An 18934-nucleotide genomic window follows, 5' to 3' on the forward strand; every position below is an offset into this window, starting at 1 on the left:
CACAAAAATAAACTCAAAATGGATTAAAGATCTAAACGTAAGACCAGAAACTATAAAACTCCTAGAGGAGAACATAGGCAAAACACTCTCTGACATACATCACAGCAGGATCCTCTATGACCCACATCCCAGAATATTGGAAATAAAAGCAAAAATAAACAAATGGGACCTAATTAAACTTAAAAGCTTTTGCACAACAAAGGAAAGTAAAAGCAAGGTGAAAATACAGCCTTCAGAATGGGAGAAAATAATAGCAAATGAAGCAACTGACAAACAACTAATCTCAAAAATATACAAGCAGCTCCTGCAGCTCAATTCCAGAAAAATAAATGACCCAATCAAAAACTGGGCCAAAGAACTAAATAGACATTTCTCCAACGAAGACATACAGATGGCTAACAAACACATGAAAAGATGCTCAACATCACTCATTATCAGAGAAATGCAAATCAAAACCACAGTGAGGTACCATTTCACGCCAGTCAGAATGGCTGCGATCCAAAAGTCTACAAGCAATAAATGCTGGAGAGGGTGTGGAGAAAAGGGAACCCTTCTTACACTGTTGGTGGGAATGCAAACTAGTACAGCCACTATGGAGAACAGTGTGGAGAGTCCTTAAAAAACTGGAAATAGAACTGCTATACGAGCCAGCAATCCCACTGTTGGGCATACACACCAAGGAAACCAGAATTGAAAGAGACACGTGCACCCCAATGTGAACAATAGCCAGGACATGGAAGCAACCTAGATGTCCATCAGCAGATGAATGGATAAGAAAGCTGTGGTACATATACACAATGGAGTATTACTCGGACATTAAAAAGAATACATTTGAATCAGTTCTAATGAGGTGGATGAAACTAGAGCCTATTATACAGAGTGAAGGAAGCCAGAAAGAAAAACACCAGTACAGTATACTAATGCATATATATATATATATATGGAATTTAGAAAGATGGTAATGATAACCCTGTATGTGAGACAGTAAAACAGACACAGATGTATAGAACAGTCTTTTGGACTCTGTGGGAGAGGGCGAGGGTGGGATGATTTGGGAGAATGGCAAATAAACATGTATATTATCATATGTGAAATGAATCACCAGTCCAGGTTCGATGCATGAGACAGGATGCTCAGGGCTGGTGCACTGAGATGACCCAGAGGGACAGTAATTGGAGGGAGGTGGGAGGGGGGTTCAGGATGGGGAACATGAGTATACCCATGGCGAATTCATGTCAATGTATGGCAAAACTGATACAATATTGTAAACTAATTAGCCTCCAATTAAAATAATAAATTTATATTAAAAAAAGCACCTAAATTAAATTATACTGTTTCCAGTGCTACCTATTCCTTTCAACAAATACCAGAATCTCTTGGATAGATTTGAAAGGTTAGTTTGATTACTAAATATATGTTAGGCTTATTCTTTTTCTTAATTATAGACAATGTAAACGTGAAATGGAAATTAAAATATAAAGATTTTGGATGGGCCAGTAAGAACTGCTATTGATGTGTGACTAAGCCTCTCAATAAATAAAGAATAAAGTATTCATATTTCCAGAAATAACCAGATACTTCGATATGAAGGGAAGAAAGTGTTCATTTTTACTTACAGAACAGACAAAAAACTCAAAAAAGATGGCTTTACGTATGTATGTGTGTGTTATGTAAATTGTCATTCCAATAAGTATATTTTAATCTTACTGAATTTATAATATTTATAATAGCCAAATTTCTGACTACTTCTTTAATAAGCCAATTTGATAGTAAAGACTAGAGCATACATATGATGTTCAAGGCTCTTTCCACTGTACAGTTAGGGTACAGATGTCTAGGGAAAATCTCAGCAACTTGAGGGTAGGTCAAAACATAAAATTTTTGATGGCTATAAAAATATTGTTAATAAAAATAGCTTAATTCATCCCATTAATAGAAGTAAATAAGTATCCTAAGAGAAAACAGGAAATATAAAGAAAATAAAAATTACACCATCCAGGGACAAGCACTTTAAACATTTCGTTGAATATATTGTAATTTTATACCCAAACACACATATGGATGATTTTACATAAATTGGATCACAGGTATAAACCTAGTCTGAAATGTTTGCTTTTCTCTTTTTCTTAAAAGAATATTATCAGGTATATCTTTTCATTTCAATAAATACGGAACTACATAATCATTCTTATGACTTCAGAGTATTCTTTCACAGAATGCTCCATAATCTATTTAACCAAATCCTTATTATAAGATATTAATCTTGTTTATGATTGTTTTTGCTACAATAAACCTTGATAAACATTCTATACATCCAGCTTGTTTACCAACTTGTCCAACTGTCTTTAAGGTAAATTGCCTACAATTCTAATTGTCAGCAGTTAGAAGTGCTGGTTAAGAGAGTATGCATATTTTAAACTCATACCTAACAGAAAGTTTGCCCAACCCTTTTTGAAAGCAATTTGTCAGTAAGTATTAAGATCCTCAGATGGGCCCAGGGAGGAGGGAGTGGTCTTCTGAGCTGTGGCAGTGTGGCCTGGTGAAGAGGATGGGTGAAGTAGAGAGGACAGTTACCCTGCTCTGAGGGCGGGACTGTTGCAGGACATAGACAAAAGTCTGTGTGATGAGCCCAGGTCACAATGGACAGGAGAGGATAAGAGGGGTTCCTCAAGGTAGTTTAGGCTTAGTTGAAGGGTACAGTTTATGGAGGAGAGATGCAATGGGATTATGATTGAATACCAATATCTGTGCACCTTAACATCTGTGCACCCTGACATACTGGGACCCTGATAACTGCACACCTTTATATTTGCATACCCTGACATCTACTGGAAGCCTGGCTTCTGCATGCCCTGACATCTCCATGCTCTAGGCAGGGCACAGTCAGGTCCAGAAGAAACTGTCTCTAGCACTGAGTAGTCGGTAATCAGCTCCCACAACTTGCCCTCAGTCACTCAGAGGCAAAATTTGCAGGAGACCACTGTTAGCCCAACTGCTGGAGAGACCAGGGAAACAGGACGCTCTACAAGGTGTGGTAAGGAAGGCTTGGAGAAGGTTCTAGGAGCTATCCTGATAAAAGTCAAGAACAGCCAATATACATTAGCATACTACTCAGCCAAAAGCAGTCTTGCCGAGTATGTTTAACACCTCCATGGGGAAACTGCAGTGATAACTGTACAAGGGGGAGTACCCTATATTCCAATATGCGCCAGTGTTTGAGAGTAACTTTATACAGGTCAGCAGGAAAGGAGAAGTGCTTGATGTGCACAACCGGGCCCAAATGGTGACTGTGGGCATCTTTCGTACCAGCCCCCACCTCACACTGCCTGATGTCATGCTGCTGGCCCAACCAGCTGCTATCTGTGATGACTCTAACAGGCACAGCTCTGCTGCCCGGGAGAGAGGTAAAAAGCCTACACAGATCTTAGAGCTAACCAGGCTGCTTCCCTTGAAGATTGTAGAGATATCCATTCATAACAGTAAAAAACAACAGCTCCACTTGAAGCTTGCCAGTGGCCGCTCTTTTTACCTTCAGCTGTGTCCCCCTCCAGATAGAGGGGATCTTTTTATTCAGTGGAAAAACCTCATTTATTTCCTGAGACTATCAGCAAATGCTCACAGCAGAACTCAGGCCACCCGAGCTAGGAACATTCTGGACATAACTGGACTTAAGAAAAGAGAAGAAGTGCCTAGTGGTAAGTCTCCAAAAGATGGGGCCAGGGTGCTTAGGGAGAACAGCTTGAAGTCCTGCAGAGGCTTTGGTACAGAGGCTCATCTGGGAATACTCTAATTTTTAGAAGGACTCAAGGCCAAATGAGCCTCATTTGGAGGCCATGGCACACTAAAGAGGTTCCTAGTATTTCTCCAAAGAGTTCCCCAAGGCTGTATTGCAGAGATTTGTTAGCTGTCAGCAACCATTAATTTCATATCCAATATCATATTGCCATCTGCAGCAGCCTGACCACCCAATCTATTCTTGAACATATACTCCAACCCAGGTAGGCGGACATTTTGCAGAATGTATGTCTCCCCAAGACTGCCATGTACTTATTTTTGTATAAATCAGTGACAGTGAGATGTGCATAATTTGTTAGTACCTATCAAAATACTGGGCTTCCCTGGTGGTACGGCGGTAAAGAATCAACCTGTCAATACAGCAGATGCAAGAGATGCAGGTTCAATCCCTGGGTTGGGAAGATCTCCTGGAATAGGAAATGATAACCCTCCATCCCCCGTCAATATTCTTGCCTGGAAAATTCCATGGGCAGAGGAGCCTGGTGGGCTACAGTCCATGGGGTAACAAAGAGTTGGACCCGATTGAGCACACACACATATACATCAAATTATTAAAGTACATATCGCCTGACCAGGATAAATACTAACAAAAGTGTATTTTAATAAGTATTCTCACTGACACAAACTGTCCCAGCAAAACTGGAGTGGTCATTGTAGAGATACTGTAGGAGAACTTCTTGCATCAAATGGCAGAGTAGAGTTGAAAGCTCAAAATTCTTACTATAAGCTCTTGTTGTTTAGCTACAGAAAGAGAAGGAAGCAGTTTTACTGGTATCACTTTCTTTACTTGTCTTCTCCTAGGCAAATGCTACCTTTTTCTATGGAAGAAATCAAGATCGAGTGAGCATTCAGAGCCTTTACATAAACCGTGATGAGTTTAGAGCCACTTAGTATGATTATGGAGAAGGCAATGGCAACTCACTCCAGTACTCTTGCCTGGAAAATCCCATGGATGGAGGAGCCTGGTAGGCTGCAGTCCATGGGGTCGCAACCAGTCGGACACGACTGAGCGACTTCACTTTCACTTTTCACTTTCATGCATTGGAGAAGGAAACGGCAACCCACTCCAGTGTTCTTGGCTGGAGAATCCCAGGGACGGGGGAGCCTGGCGGGCTGCCGTCTATGGGGTCGCACTGAGTCAGACACAACTGAAGCGACTTAGCAGCAGCAGCAGTATGATTATGCTGGGGAGGAATGAATTTAACATGCCTCCCACATACACTGCCTTCAACAGTTCACATACTTCTGCAATTACAAAGCCTACAAAGCTTGATAGGAGCAATTGTAACAATAGGCACCACCACTAATGCTGTGGATGTGACTGTAACCATGTCTGCAAACTCAGAAGAGAAACAACAGCCCATCAGGAGCAACCTTCAGAGATCCAGGAGGAAGCCCAGGCAGCATGGTCATTATGGTTAATTTCAACATGTCTTATGATTGTTGTTAGCAAGGACTGCAAGTCCTTGTGTTCTCAGAAGGTACTTCCAGCCCATCAGTAAGAGCTGTTGGCCTCTCCCCATGGGGCAGCATGAGTATGGGAATTGCAGGAGTGGAGACTACTGATAAGCCTGTTCCAAAAACAGTTAAAGGTTTAGTATCCAGACTCCTCATCTCAACCTTACAGAGTGAAGGCTACATGAGTAAGCAGGGTGGTGAACAGAGGGTCTCCACCCATCAGGATTGACTCTTTAGGCAAGAGCCTCAAAGCCCTCAAAGCTGCACATGGTGCAGAGGTGGCTCATCTGAGACTGTGGAGGAAAGCAATAAATCATCTACCACAATACAACTCAACACATGTTCTCTGCTCTAATAACATATGCTCTACTAACAAGAAAGCGTAATAGTAAAACTAAATAGGAATTTATAATCAGGCTCTGAACTATCTGTAGCCTTCCCTTCACTTGATATTTGTGATTAAATGAACAAGTGACAGAATAAAATGCTAAAGATTACTCTCAAAAATTTTGATCTATCTATGATCTACATTTATTAGCCAAAGAAACTTCTAAAACTTACAAAATAAATAACAAAGGACAGAAGCAACTGATAGGAGACAGAACAACATAAAATGAGGCCTACAAAGCCACATAACACCCAGCTATGACCTTCAGTAGGTTACCTGTTTCTTTCTTTAGATCAGTTCAGTTCAATCGCTCAGTCGTCTAACTCTTTGCGACCCCATGAATCGCAGCATGCCAGGCCTCCCTGTCCATCACCAACTCCCGGAGTTCACTCAAACTCATATACATCGAGTCAGTGATGCCATCCAGCCATCTCATCCTCTGTTGTCCCCTTCTCCTCCTGCCCCCAATCCCTCCCAGCATCAGAGTCTTTTCCAATAAGTCAACTCTTCACATGAGGTGGCCAAAGTACTGGAGTTTCAGCTTTAGCATCATTCCTTCCAAAGAAATCCCAAAGTTGATCGATCTCCTTCAGAATGGACTGGTTGGATCTCCTTGCAGTCCAAGGGACTCTCAAAAGTCTTCTCCAATACCACAGTTCAAAAGCATCAATTCTTCAGCGCTCAGCCTTCTTCAAAGTCCAACTCTCACATCCATACATGACCACTGGAAAAACCATAGCCTTGACTAGACGGACCTTTGTTGGCAAAGTAATGTCTCTGCTTTTCAATATGCTATCTAGGTTGGTCATAACTTTCCTTCCAAGGAGTAAGTGTCTTTTAATTTCATGGCTGTAGTCACCATCTGCAGTGATTTTGGAGCCCCAAAAAATAAAGTCTGACACTGTTTCCACTGTTTCCCCATTTATTTCCCATGAAGTGATGGGACCAGATGCCATGATCTTCGTTTTCTGAATGTTGAGCTTTAAGCCAACTTTTTCACTCTCCACTTTCACTTTCATCAAGAGGCTTTTTAGTTCCTTTTCACTTTTTGCCATACAGGTGGTGTCATCTGCGTATCTGAAAGTGTGAAGTTGCTCAGTCGTGTCCAACTCTTTGTGGCCCCATGGACTGTAGCCTACCAGGCTCCTCTGTCCATGGGATTTTCCAGGCAATAGTACTGGAGTGGATTGCCATTTCCTTCTCCAGGGGATCTTCCCAACCCAGGGATCGAATCCGGGGCTCCCGCATTGTAGGCAGATGCTTTACCGTCTGAGCAACCAGGAAAGGCTTATCTAAGATTATTGATATTTCTCCCAGCAATCTTGATTCCAGCTTGTGCTTCTTCCAGCCCAGCGTTTCTCATGATGTACTCTGCACGTAAGTTAAATAAACAGGGTGACAATATACAGCCTTGACGTACTCCTTTTCCTATTTGGAACCAGTCTGTTGTTCCATGTCCAGTTCTAACTGTTGCTTCCTGACCTGCATACAGGTTTCTCAAGAGGCAGGTCAGGTGGTCTGGTATTCCCATCTCTTTCAGAATTGTCCACAGTTTATTGTGATCCACAGAGTCAAAGGCTTTGGCATAGTCAATAAAGCAGAAATAGATGTTTTTCTGGAACTCTCTTGCTTTTTCCATGATCCAGCGGATGTCGACAATTTGATCTCTGGTTCCTCTGCCTTTTCTAAAACCAGCTTGAACATCTGGAAGTCCATGGTTCACGTATTGCTGAAGCCTGGCTTGGAGAATTTTGAGCATTACTTTACTAGCGTGTGAGATGAGGGTGGTGGCTGCGACGGCTCACAGAGCGCAGCAGAGAGGAGCTACCCCACGTGAGAGGCCAGGGGCGGCGGCTGGGAGGAGCAACCCCACCTCCAAGGAGCGGTGGCTGTGCGGGTGCCGGAGGGCCTAGAGGAGCTATTCCACATTCAAGGTCAGGAGGGGTGGCGGTGAGGAGATACCCCTCATCCAAGGTAAGGAGAAGCAGCTGCACTTTGCTGGAGCAGCCGTGAAGAGATACCCCATGTACAAGGTAAGAGAAACCCAAGTAAGACGGTAGGTGTTGCAAGAGGGCATCAGAGGACAGACACACTGAAACCATAATCACAGAAAACTAGTCAATCTAATCACACTAAGACCACAGCCTTGTCTAACTCAGTGAAACTAAACCATGCCTGTGGGGCCACCGAAGATGGGCGGGTCATGGAGGAGAGGTCTGAGAGAATGTGGTCCACTGGAGAAGGGAATGGCAAACCACTTCAGTATTCTTGCCTTGAGAACCCCATGAACAGTATGAAAAGGCAAAATGATGGATACTGAAAGAAGAACTCCCCAGGTCAGTAGGGGCCCAATATGCTACTGGAGATCAGTGGAGACATAACTCCAGAAAGAATGAAGGGATGGAGCCAAAGCAACAACCATACACAGCTGTGGATGTGACTGATGATAGAAGCAAGGTCCGATGCTGTAAAGAGCAATATTGCATAGGAACCTGGAATGTCAGGTCCATGAATCAAGGCAAATTGGAAGTGGTCAAACAGGAGATGGCAAGAGTAAATGTCAACATTCTAGGAATCAGCAAAGTAAAATGGACTGGAATGGGTGAATTTCTTTAGATAGCTACATGTAAAATATCTGACATCACTGTAGGCATTGTGTAAACAGTGTGTGTGTGTGTGTGTTCAGTCGCGTCCAACTCTTTGCGACCCTCTGGACTATAGCCTGCCAGGCTCCTCTCTCCATGGGATTTCCCAGGCAAGAATCCTGGAGTGGGTTGCCATGTCCTACTTCAGGGAATCTTCCAAACCCAGGAATAGAACCCACATCGCCTGTGTTTCCTGCAGAGGCAGACTCTTTATCCACTGAGTCACCTGGGAAGCCCAAGAGAAAGAGACAAGGATGTAAATAACAGGCAGAGGCAGAAATGAAATGCCATGGAAGCCAGGGAACTGGGGTGAGACCAACTAACTCCAGATGAGAAGGTTTAGACAAAAAAGCAGATGTGTCTTTAGGTGAGTCTTGAAAGAAGATAAATTCGTTAGAGAAAAAACAAGATGCACATAAGTCATTCCAACATCTGCAAAAGCAACAAAGCTTAGCAAGATGCCTACAGCACAAAAAGCCCAAGGTATATGCGATTACAGTTCTTATGAAACAGCACTGCTCTTTATTTGTTCAGATGTATTCACTGCATTCACCGAACTCAAGTAACAAAATTCCTCTCTCTTCTTCTTTCATCTTCATTCAAAAGTTTCCCTTCCCCCACACTTTCTTTTATGACTTCAGTTTCCTATGGCCAGACAATACCTGATCTCACTGTAGCTTTTTGTGAGCATATCAGTCAATCAAATATTTCAGATTTGGGTTTGCCATTTGAGCAAACACAAGGTACAGTTTTATACTTTATTCCTAGCACCTTTATTGAATTGTCTCCTGTTCAGACGGTTCCCAAGTACTATTGCAACAACACAAATGGGAGAGCTATAAAGTGTAACTCCCATGTTCATTCTTCGGCCTTATCTAACAGTTTGATTATCTGCTCTAGAGGATCTTTCCCCAACCCCACCTTTGTTCTTGCTCACTTCTGAATTCTACTTCCTCCCTTCTCACTTCTATTTTCAAAATAGTAGTGATTGTTATTGCCAAGAATGTTGAAAAACAAATTTGAGTTTAATTATACTTTCCAGAAAGGGCTTCGTATTCCCAGTCCCTTCATTCTTGATTTCTTTTCTAATTCTTTGCCCAGCTTAAATTTTATTTAACTGCTTTGAAATTATACTAAAGTGCCCAATATATTATATATATTTTCATTTTAATCCTGTTATTCAGAATTATCAATTCTCATAAATTTGAAAGGAATTGCCTCTTATAAAAACTCCAACAATCTAGTCACAATAAGAGAAGAAAATACCTTCTAAAAACCAGAAAAAATAGATGAAACTTGAATATAGGATCAATTCAAAATATAGACAAAAACTAGAAATTAAATCGGAGAAGGCAATGGCACCCCACTCCAGAACTCTTGCCTGGAAAATCCCATGGACAGAGGAGCCTGGTGGGCTGCAGTCCATGGGGTCGCTAAGACTTGGACATGACTGAGCGACTTCCCTTTCACTTTTCACTTTCCTGCATTGGAGAAGGAAATGGCAACCCACTCCAGCGTTCTTGCCTGGAGAATCCCAGGTACAGGCGAGCCTGGTGGGCTGTCGACTATGGGATCGCACAGAGTCGGACATGACTGAAGCGACTTAGCAGCAGCAGCAGCAGAAACTAAACGATTTTGGAAATTAAGATCCAAAAGACCAAGCAATGTTCTAATTTTGCAAGTACAAAATCTAAGAATTTGAAAGTGATAAATAATATAGTTTTAAAGCCCAGAATCAGAATGTAAAAGTAACCTGGCTCCCAGTTAAGTTTGTATTTCCATAATCCTCATGTTTCTGAAGTTTAGCACTCTACTTTGAATACAAGATATTTAATACCTGTTTGCTAGATCCAGCTAAGAAGAATAAATTATATTTATTCCAATCCAGAAAATCTGAATATGTAAGAATCTGCTAGATCAGATCAGATCAGATCAGTCACTCAGTCGTGTGCGACTCTTTGCGACCCCATGAATCGCAGCACGCCAGGCCTCCCTGTCCATCACCAACTCCCGGAGTTCACTCAGACTCATGTCCATCGAGTCCTTGATGCCATCCAGCCATCCCATCCTCTGTCGTCCCCTTCTCCTCTTGCCCCCAATCCCTCCCAGCATCAGAGTCTTTTCCAACGAGTCAACTCTTCGCATGAGGTGGCCAAAGTGCTGGAGTTTCAGCTTTAGCATCATTCCTTTCACAGAAATCCCAGGGCTGATCTCCTTCAGAATGGATTGGTTGGATCTCCTTGCAGTCCAAGGGACTCTCAAGAGTCTTCTCCAACACCACAGTTCAAAAGCATCAATTCTTCGGTGATCAGCTTTCTTCACAGTCCAACTCTCACATCCATACCTGACCACAGGAAAAACCATAGCCTTGACTAGACGAACCTTTGTTGGCAAAGTAATGTCTCTGCTTTTGATTATGCTATCTAGGTTGGTCATAACTTTTCTTCCAAGGAGTAAGTGTCTTTTAATTTCATGGCTGCAGTCACCATCTGTAGTGATTTTGGAGCCCCCCCAAAATAAAGTCTGACACTGTTTCCACTGTTTCCCCATCTATTTCCCATGAAGTGATGGGACCGGATGCCATAATCCTCGTTTACTGAATGTTGAGCTTTAAGCCAACTTTTTCACTCTCCACTTTCACCTTCATCAAGAGGCTTTTTAGTTCCTCTTTACTTTCTGCCATAAGGCTGGTGTCATCTGCATATCTGAGGTTATTGATATTTCTCCCGGCAATCTTGATTCCAGCTTGTGTTTCTTCCATTCCAGCATTTCTCATGATGTACTCTGCATATAAGTTAAATAAACAGGGTGACAATATACAGCCTTGATGAACTCTTTTCCTATTTGGAACCAGTCTGTTGTTCCATGCCCAGTTCTAACTGTTGCTTCCTGACCTGCATACAAATTTCTCAAAGGCAGGTCAGGTGGTCTGGTATTCCCATCTCTTTCAGAAGTTTCCACAGTTTATTGTGATCCACATAGTCAAAGGCTTTGGCATAGTCAATAAAGCAGAAATAGATGTTTTTCTGGAACTCTCTTGCTTTTTCCATGATCCAGCAGATGTTGGCAATTTGATCTCTGGTTCCTCTGCCTTTTCTAAAACCAGCTTGAACATCAGGAAGTTTACAGTTCACATATTGCTGAAGCCTGGCTTGGAGAATTTTAAGCATTACTTTACTAGCGTGTGCTGCTGCTGCTGCAAAGTCACTTCAGTTGTGTCCAACTCTGTGCGACCCCATAGACGGCAGCCCACCAGGCTTCCCCATCCCTGGGATTCTCCAGGCAATAACACTGGAGTGGGTTGCCATTTCCTTCTCCAATGCATGAAAGTGAAAAGTGAATGTGAAGTTGCTCAGTCGTGTCCGACCCTCAACGACCCCATGGACTGCAGCCTTCCAGGCTCCTCCACCCATGGGATTTTCCAGGCAAGAGTACTGGAGTGGGTTGCCAGAGATGAGTGCAATTGTGCGGTAGTTTGAGCATTCTTTGGCATTGCCTTTCTTTAGGATTGGAATGAAAAACTGACCTTTTCCAGTCCTGTGGCCACTGCTGAGTTTTCCAAATTTGCTGGCATATTGAGTGCAGCACTTAAACAGCATCATCTTTCAGGATTTGAAATAGCTCAACTGGAATTCTGTCACCTCCACTGGCTTTGTTCGTAGTGATGCTTCCTAAGGCCCACTTGACTTCACATTCCAGGATGTCTGGCTCTAGGTCAGTGATCACCCCACTGTGATTATCTGGGTCGTGAAGATCTTTTTTGTACAGTTCTTCTGTGTATTCTTGCCATCTCACTGTACTAATTCCACTGATTGCAAAGGCTCCGGTGCCAAACTGTAAGGTAGTGAGGCCCTTACATGCACAGTGTAACTCTGTGCATGTAACTTTTCATGAGGCCCTATATGCACAGTGCTTATGGCTTAATGATTTTAATGGCTCCCAAAATAATTCAGATCTGGAAAAAACTGGCTTCTAAATAAAGTTTCCTTAAAATTTCATCAATAACAGAATCATATGTCCAGAAAATCCTGAGTTCAAAGTTGTTGCAAGTTATAGGAAAAACTTATAAGCTATAAGTTTTTTATAAGTTTTAAGCTATACCAGTGTGTCAACCATTGCACATTAATTTTATTGTGAAATATAATAAGTATTTTTATAGTTTGCGTCATCACATTTAAAATGTTGTTATAATTATATATGTATATATATGTGCTAAGTGACTTTAGTCGTGTCTGAATCTTTGTGACCCTATTGACTCTAGCCCTCCAGGCTCCTCTGTCTATGGGATTCTCCAGGCAAGAATATTGGAGTGGGTTGCCATGTCTTCCTTGAGGGCATCTTCCCCACCCAGGAATCTCTTATGTCTCCTGCACTGGCAGGCAGGTTTGGTGCTAGTGGTAAAGAAACCTCCTGCCAATGCAGGAGATGTACGAGATGCTGGTCAATCCCTGGGTCAGGAAGGTGCCCTGGAGGAGGGCATGGCAACCCACTCTAATATTCTTGCCTGTAGTATCCCATGGACAGAGGAGCCTGGAGGGCTACAGTCCATAGTGTCATGAAGAGTCAGACATGACTGAAGTGACTAAGCATACACACGCACATATGTTAAAGGGGAACCCATTACAAATTGAGAACATTAGTAAAAGAAGACTAGAAGAGAACTTGGTAAAAGAATTCTGTTTGATTTGTTAGATTAAATACATTTTTTAAAAAGGTACTGCATCTCAAGTAAGTTTATAGATTTAAAGAAGTAACAGTTAAAAACCCAATAAGAATACTCTTTAAACTTGACAGAGTATAAAATATAAATTTAAAAGCAGACAATCATGTCAGCTAACAGTGTTAATACAATGATATTTCTCCTGCAATATATGTGCAAAAATATCAAAGTGGGTCATTGTTTTTAAAAATAGGAAAATTAAAATAAGAGATTCAGAAGAAAACCCAAGCCAAGCATGATGGCGTATAATGAAAGGAATGAGTTACTGTCAAATGTAAGGTCATAGAAAAAGTAGATATCAAGTTAAAAACAAATATAAAGCCACATTTGAAATTTTTTTAAAGAAATTCTAGATGAAATGAATTTTTTAAAAAGACCATAGTCAATTTGATGGTAAAAAAAAAGTACACAACATATGCCCATAAAATATTAAAAAAGAAAGAAAAGCTTCAGATTGGGAAATATTTTAGGGTAAATATAGCTATTAAAATAGTAATACTCAATATTTATTCAAGTGATACAAGCCTACACAGAAAAATGCCAAAGAAAAATATTAAAAATTATAAACAAAACCAAGGTACTACCAAACATACTCCCAAACCTAGTAAAACAAAATGTTAAAATTTAAAAAATAAACGTAAAGGTTAATAAGGTGGTGGAGAACCCAGATATAGTCATATATTATGATAGCTTAGAGTTCTGCTATTTTATAAGAATTCTACTTTTGAAAATAAAAATACAAAAATATTAATTTTATGAGCCAAAAAACAGGTAAAAGCATTCAATTACTGGTAAACTGTTAAGCAGATAAAAGTATATTAATAAAATCAAAACCTATGTTTCTTAATTTCCTTTCTTCTATACCCTTGACTAACATACACACAAACACACCCTTTTAAATATGTAAAAGTGTTTTTTAATTTATTTTTAATTGAAGGATAATTGTTTTACAGGATTGCATTGGTTTCTGCCAAACATCAACAAGTGAAGAAATGAAACCCTATAGAAAATCATTTAATTCAAATACTAGGTAATTGTGACAATGTTTCAGGAACAGTGTTGGCATTAAATCATAGACACTGAGCAATACATAGTGTGCCTTTATGGATCTCACAGGCCGGTAAACGTTGAAAAGAATTCTGTAAGGTTAGTATAAATTGTCTTAAAGTTTCATAAATAGTTCATATAAGATAAAGAGATTCTTTAAGTGCAATAAATCAATATTGGAATTTGGGTGGCTGTGATTAACTTATGACATAGATGTAGAAACATGTAATGATTTCTTGAAGACAATTACTTCATATTTGTTGCAAAACAGAAAACAAATTTTTGAGATATACTGAATTCTTTCTTATCCTAGATTATTTTTCCACTTATATTTTATGTAGTTACATAAACACACCTTGCCATTACACTATTTTTCATATTAAGTGCTTTTTCATCTTCATGTAGAGATGAATTCATTGTGGCTTCAAATTTCCTAATTCTGTTTGGCTTGTTTTACTTATTTCTGAAGCTCCTCTAAGGGCTTGTGAATCATAATGCACAAGAAAAATTTGAGGGTGACACAATAAAATTAAAAGTGACTTAATGAGTAGTGAAATGATTTCAAAATTATAATCAATGCTTTAGTGTTCTATTCTCATTTTGGTATTGTAGTGCATAATTGTCAGTGGCCCACATTATTCTACAATATTCCATTGTGCTAAGAAAAAAAAAAATCTCTATGCTTTTAAAGAGCTCTCACATGCTTTCTTTTAAATCATTTTATTATTATTTAAATATGAATTATGATTTAATTTCAAAATAGCATTCTTTAAAATGAAATATTTCAAACTCATAAATACTAAAACCTCTTATATAACTCAATTTTTCTAGAGCTAGCATCATGACCAAAATAAAATCACATAAAATTATAATTATGTAGAGTATGTGTTGACTTATGCATACATGTACAGCTAGTTATATAAGCATTTTACTGACCCTGAACTGAAAAAATTTCAAAGTATAAATAAAATACTAATTGGATTTTCAGTGGATAATAAAAAAGATTTATTTATAAACCTAGGCAACCATTTTTATGTTTTATTGTATCTTAAGAAAGTAAACCATTACCTGTGCAAGAATGGGGAAGCCAAGGTTCCTACATCCATTACAAGGAGTTAATGCTTCCCAGAGTCCTGAGGGCCCACAAGTGTTTTCATCATCATCATCTTCTTCCACTTCTCCTGGTGACAAATTTATTGTAGATGAAGTTCTCTGAAATTAAATTTATATCATAGCAATATATTATATCAATGTCAGTCAGATATCTTAACATCAATTAAATTACATAAATTTCTCATGGTGTATGTTAGCAAGAAGAAATTAGCTTAATTCTGGACATAGTTATGTGACTGTGCTATGGAAATCAGCCAAAAAATATATATAATTTAATTCTAAGTTGAGTGTGAAAGAAAACAAAGTGAAAAAACTGGGTGACAAAGATTGGTAAATTGCAAAGTTCATGTTGAAGAACAGGACATGAAAATGACTCAAAAGAACATAAAAACAGCAACAAATATTTTGATTTCTAATGAAATCAGAGGAACAAAATTAAAATATTGAAATAGGAATCGATAAAATTCTATTTTTTTTCACAGTGTCATCAAAAAGTAGACTCGTTTTGGGGAAAAAAAAGAAATTCATAAAATTTCATATTATATGCATAAGAGGGGTATGTGCTAAGTCGCTTCAGGCATGTTCAACTCTTTGCAACCCCTGGACTGTAGCCCACCAGGCTCCTTTGTCCATGGGATTCTCCAGACAAGAATACTGGAGTTGGGAGCTACGCCCTCCTCCAAAGGATTTTCCACACCCAGGGATTGAACCCCTGTCTCTTATGTCTCCTGGGAAGCCCTTGTAAGATACTTTAAAAGTTAATAATAGGACTTCCTTGCTAAGCAAACATATTTAGTTTTGCTACTTTTCAAATCTCACTTAAATGACAGCAAAACTTGTGCAAAAATGATCTAAACCATAAGGACAAGGACAACAGGAGGGAAGTTAACAGATGAGCAATATCTAGAAAACATTTAGACAATGATAAACAGATGACTTATCAATTTCATATAGAAAACTTGATTCGGAAAGCAAACTGTCTGCAAAGAGGAAGAATAAAAAGCAGATCTATTCATGATTCAACTCCTCTAAAGGACTTATGAATGAGAGAGATTGACTACCTGTGAAGTAATAATGCAAGAAATTTTGTAGGTGCTGGTGGAACTAAAACAGAATAGAAACTCTATATTAGAAATTAGACCCCAGACTCATCACCCAGCCAAGAAAATAAACCTTCACCACCTGACAAGAAATTGGAGATTTACCTTCTGGTGAGGTTGAAGCAAAGGGATTATGAATTCTAAGAAACCAGGCACAATGAACTGAGGGATGCCTCTTTAAAAACAATGAAATTAAGTGAATATCTATGTAGTAAATAAAGATGCTCCACCTGCCCCTGTGCCTTCTTCCCACATTTGTCTTAGAGAACATGGCAGCTAAGCTCATATCTCCCAGGTAGCAGATGAGAGTATACTCCTCTGGACCGCTCAAGAAAAACAATCTGTAAGTACTTAGGAAAATGGCAGAGGGGTCCATGCCTTAATGCCTACTGTGAAACCCCTCCCCAACAAACTCCATCCACATAAACAGTTCCTAATTTTTCAGTTAAATATGAACAAGAGTATGATAACCATATATTGGAAGGAAGCTTTTAACAGGCCAAACTAAACATACAGATAAAAATTATAAACAGTATCCTCAGAGAGAGAGAATACATAAAATCCAACAGAAGAGTTGGAAAATAAGTCTGAGCAAATTTCCCAGAGGACAGAACAAAAGAAGTTAAAAGTTAAGAAAATTAAGGGATCAAACTAAGAGTTCCAAGTAGAGGTAAAAATAAATTGTCAAAGCAACAATGCAAGAAATTTTGCCAGAATGAAAGAAAAATTCCAGATTAAAAGAGCCTGCTGAATATTCAGCAGGTAGTATTTTTTTAAATAGCAAAGACAATAAGTTTGTCTAGAAATATTCAGAGTGTAGTGTTCAGTATAACATTGATAGATTATGATTACTGAAGTTAGTAAAGATAGTTTACATACTGAATTGTAAATAGCACCCATCTCCCCCTGAAAGTTGTTGCTTTAAAAAGCAGCATATAAGACTTCACAATACAACTGGTTTTTGCATTCACATCTTACATTTCCCTTTATCAATTTTCAATAACTGAGAAATTAAGAACTTCAATAGTCCTTCAATGAGTTACTGTCTGTAAGATATAATATAGTGCTACAGTGCTTTTATAATTATAATACAATAATACAGTGCTACAATCTACTGAGTCCTCTATTATTCATTATTTTAATTCACACAAGACTTTCAGGAAAATACTAAACTAAGCCACAAGAAGTCAAGTAAAACCCAAGGTCACGGAGATGACAGAAAAAGGATCCTAATCCAGACTGCCTAACTCTAGGGCATCCAATCCATATGTTTGATCAATGCTATCTATAAAAATGACTAGAATGATCAAATGGGCATCTCCTTCACCAACTCATGATCAATTACTGGTTTCACAATTAAGGTTGATACATATGGCAGTATTAATCAGTTTTTTTTCTTCTGTCTCTTTCTCCTCCCCAAAGAAAAACTGCTTATGTCTGTTCCCAGCTCATAATTCTTCAAGTACTTCCCATTGTAGAGCAAATAATATCCATATTCCTTAATATGGCTTCAAGGTTTTATGGTCACACTATTTTTCAGCCCCTTTCTTACTCCCTTTTACTCACCCGAGGCTATAACCAAATGGAATTTTTTATCCTTTCCTAATCTGTTCTGTGCTTTTGTTCATGCCCTCCACCTTACTTCTCCATACCACTATTGTACTGCTTAAGAGTTTAGACTCTAAAATTAGTCCTGGATTCAAGTTCTCTAACTCTCTTCCTTTTTAGCCTACTAATTAGTGTGATTTTCAGAGTATAGGACCACCGGCAGCCTCACTTACCTTATGCAGTGGGAAAATACAGTAGTATACACCTCCCTTAGAAACTTTTCCTGAAAAATAAGGTAATGAATATATGGTGCCTGACACACAGTCAGGTTTGAATAAGTATTAACCACTGTTTTTAGCTATTATTCTCCTATAATACTATTGATTCCTCAAAATACGATTCAGATTTCACCTCTTACATAAAATTTTCCAGATTTACCACAAACAGGAAGGATGTTGCTCTCTTCTGAAAGTCTTCAGTTCTTTCTGTCAGTTTGTGTATTCTGTTATTTCACATAGACTTTGAAATGACAAATGGTACAGTGGCAAAGAGCAGAAGTTTTAAAGTCAAACAGATATATATTTAATATATGCAAATAGATATATATTCCTGGCTCTGCCACTTGCAAGCTGTGTTACTGAGCAAATCACATAATCTGACTAATCCTCAGTTTCCTTATCTGCAAAGTAAGCATAATAATCATTCCTACTTGAAGGGGCTATATGAGGATAAAATTAGTTGCTTGACAGTGACAGGTAGATGAAAAATAATCAGTGCTGCTGCAGTGCTGTCACTCAGTCATATCTAACTCTCTGAGACCCTATGGACTGCAGCCTGCCAGTCTTCTCTGTCCATGAGATTTTCCCAGCAAGAATACTGTAGGGGGGTGCCATTTCCTCCTCCAGGGGCTCCTCTAGACCCAGGGATCAAAGGCGCGTCTTCCGTGTCTCCTGCATTGCAGGCAGACTCTTTACCACTGAGCTACCTACTGTGGAAGCCCATAAAAAATCATCAATAAATGTTATTTTTATCATAATCTTTAGCCTGAAAGAGTTATATACACACAAACACAGACACATACAAATTATTTATCTTAGTTAATGGTAAGTTATCTGAAAGC

At 39.3% G+C, this 18934-nt stretch overlaps 2 protein-coding genes across 5 annotated transcripts in view; one reads left to right on the plus strand and one right to left on the minus strand.

The window, feature by feature from the left end:
* The window catches only part of ANKS1B (ankyrin repeat and sterile alpha motif domain containing 1B), a 1158555-nt gene that overhangs the window by 862897 nt on the left and 276724 nt on the right, over positions 1-18934 (minus strand). For all 4 annotated transcript variants that reach the window (XM_024992182.2, XM_024992180.2, XM_024992184.2 and 1 more), the window contains exon 9: positions 15122-15265. In XM_024992182.2, the coding sequence (XP_024847950.2) occupies positions 15122-15265 (144 nt within the window). The remainder of the gene's footprint in view (positions 1-15121; positions 15266-18934) is intronic.
* GARIN6 (golgi associated RAB2 interactor family member 6) lies at positions 3137-3790 on the plus strand. The gene is given in 1 exon segment (XM_005228600.1): positions 3137-3790. A coding segment is annotated over 1 exon segment (654 nt).

Source organism: Bos taurus, chromosome 5, assembly GCF_002263795.3.
Source record: "Bos taurus isolate L1 Dominette 01449 registration number 42190680 breed Hereford chromosome 5, ARS-UCD2.0, whole genome shotgun sequence".
Classification (NCBI taxonomy): Eukaryota; Metazoa; Chordata; class Mammalia; order Artiodactyla; family Bovidae; genus Bos; species Bos taurus.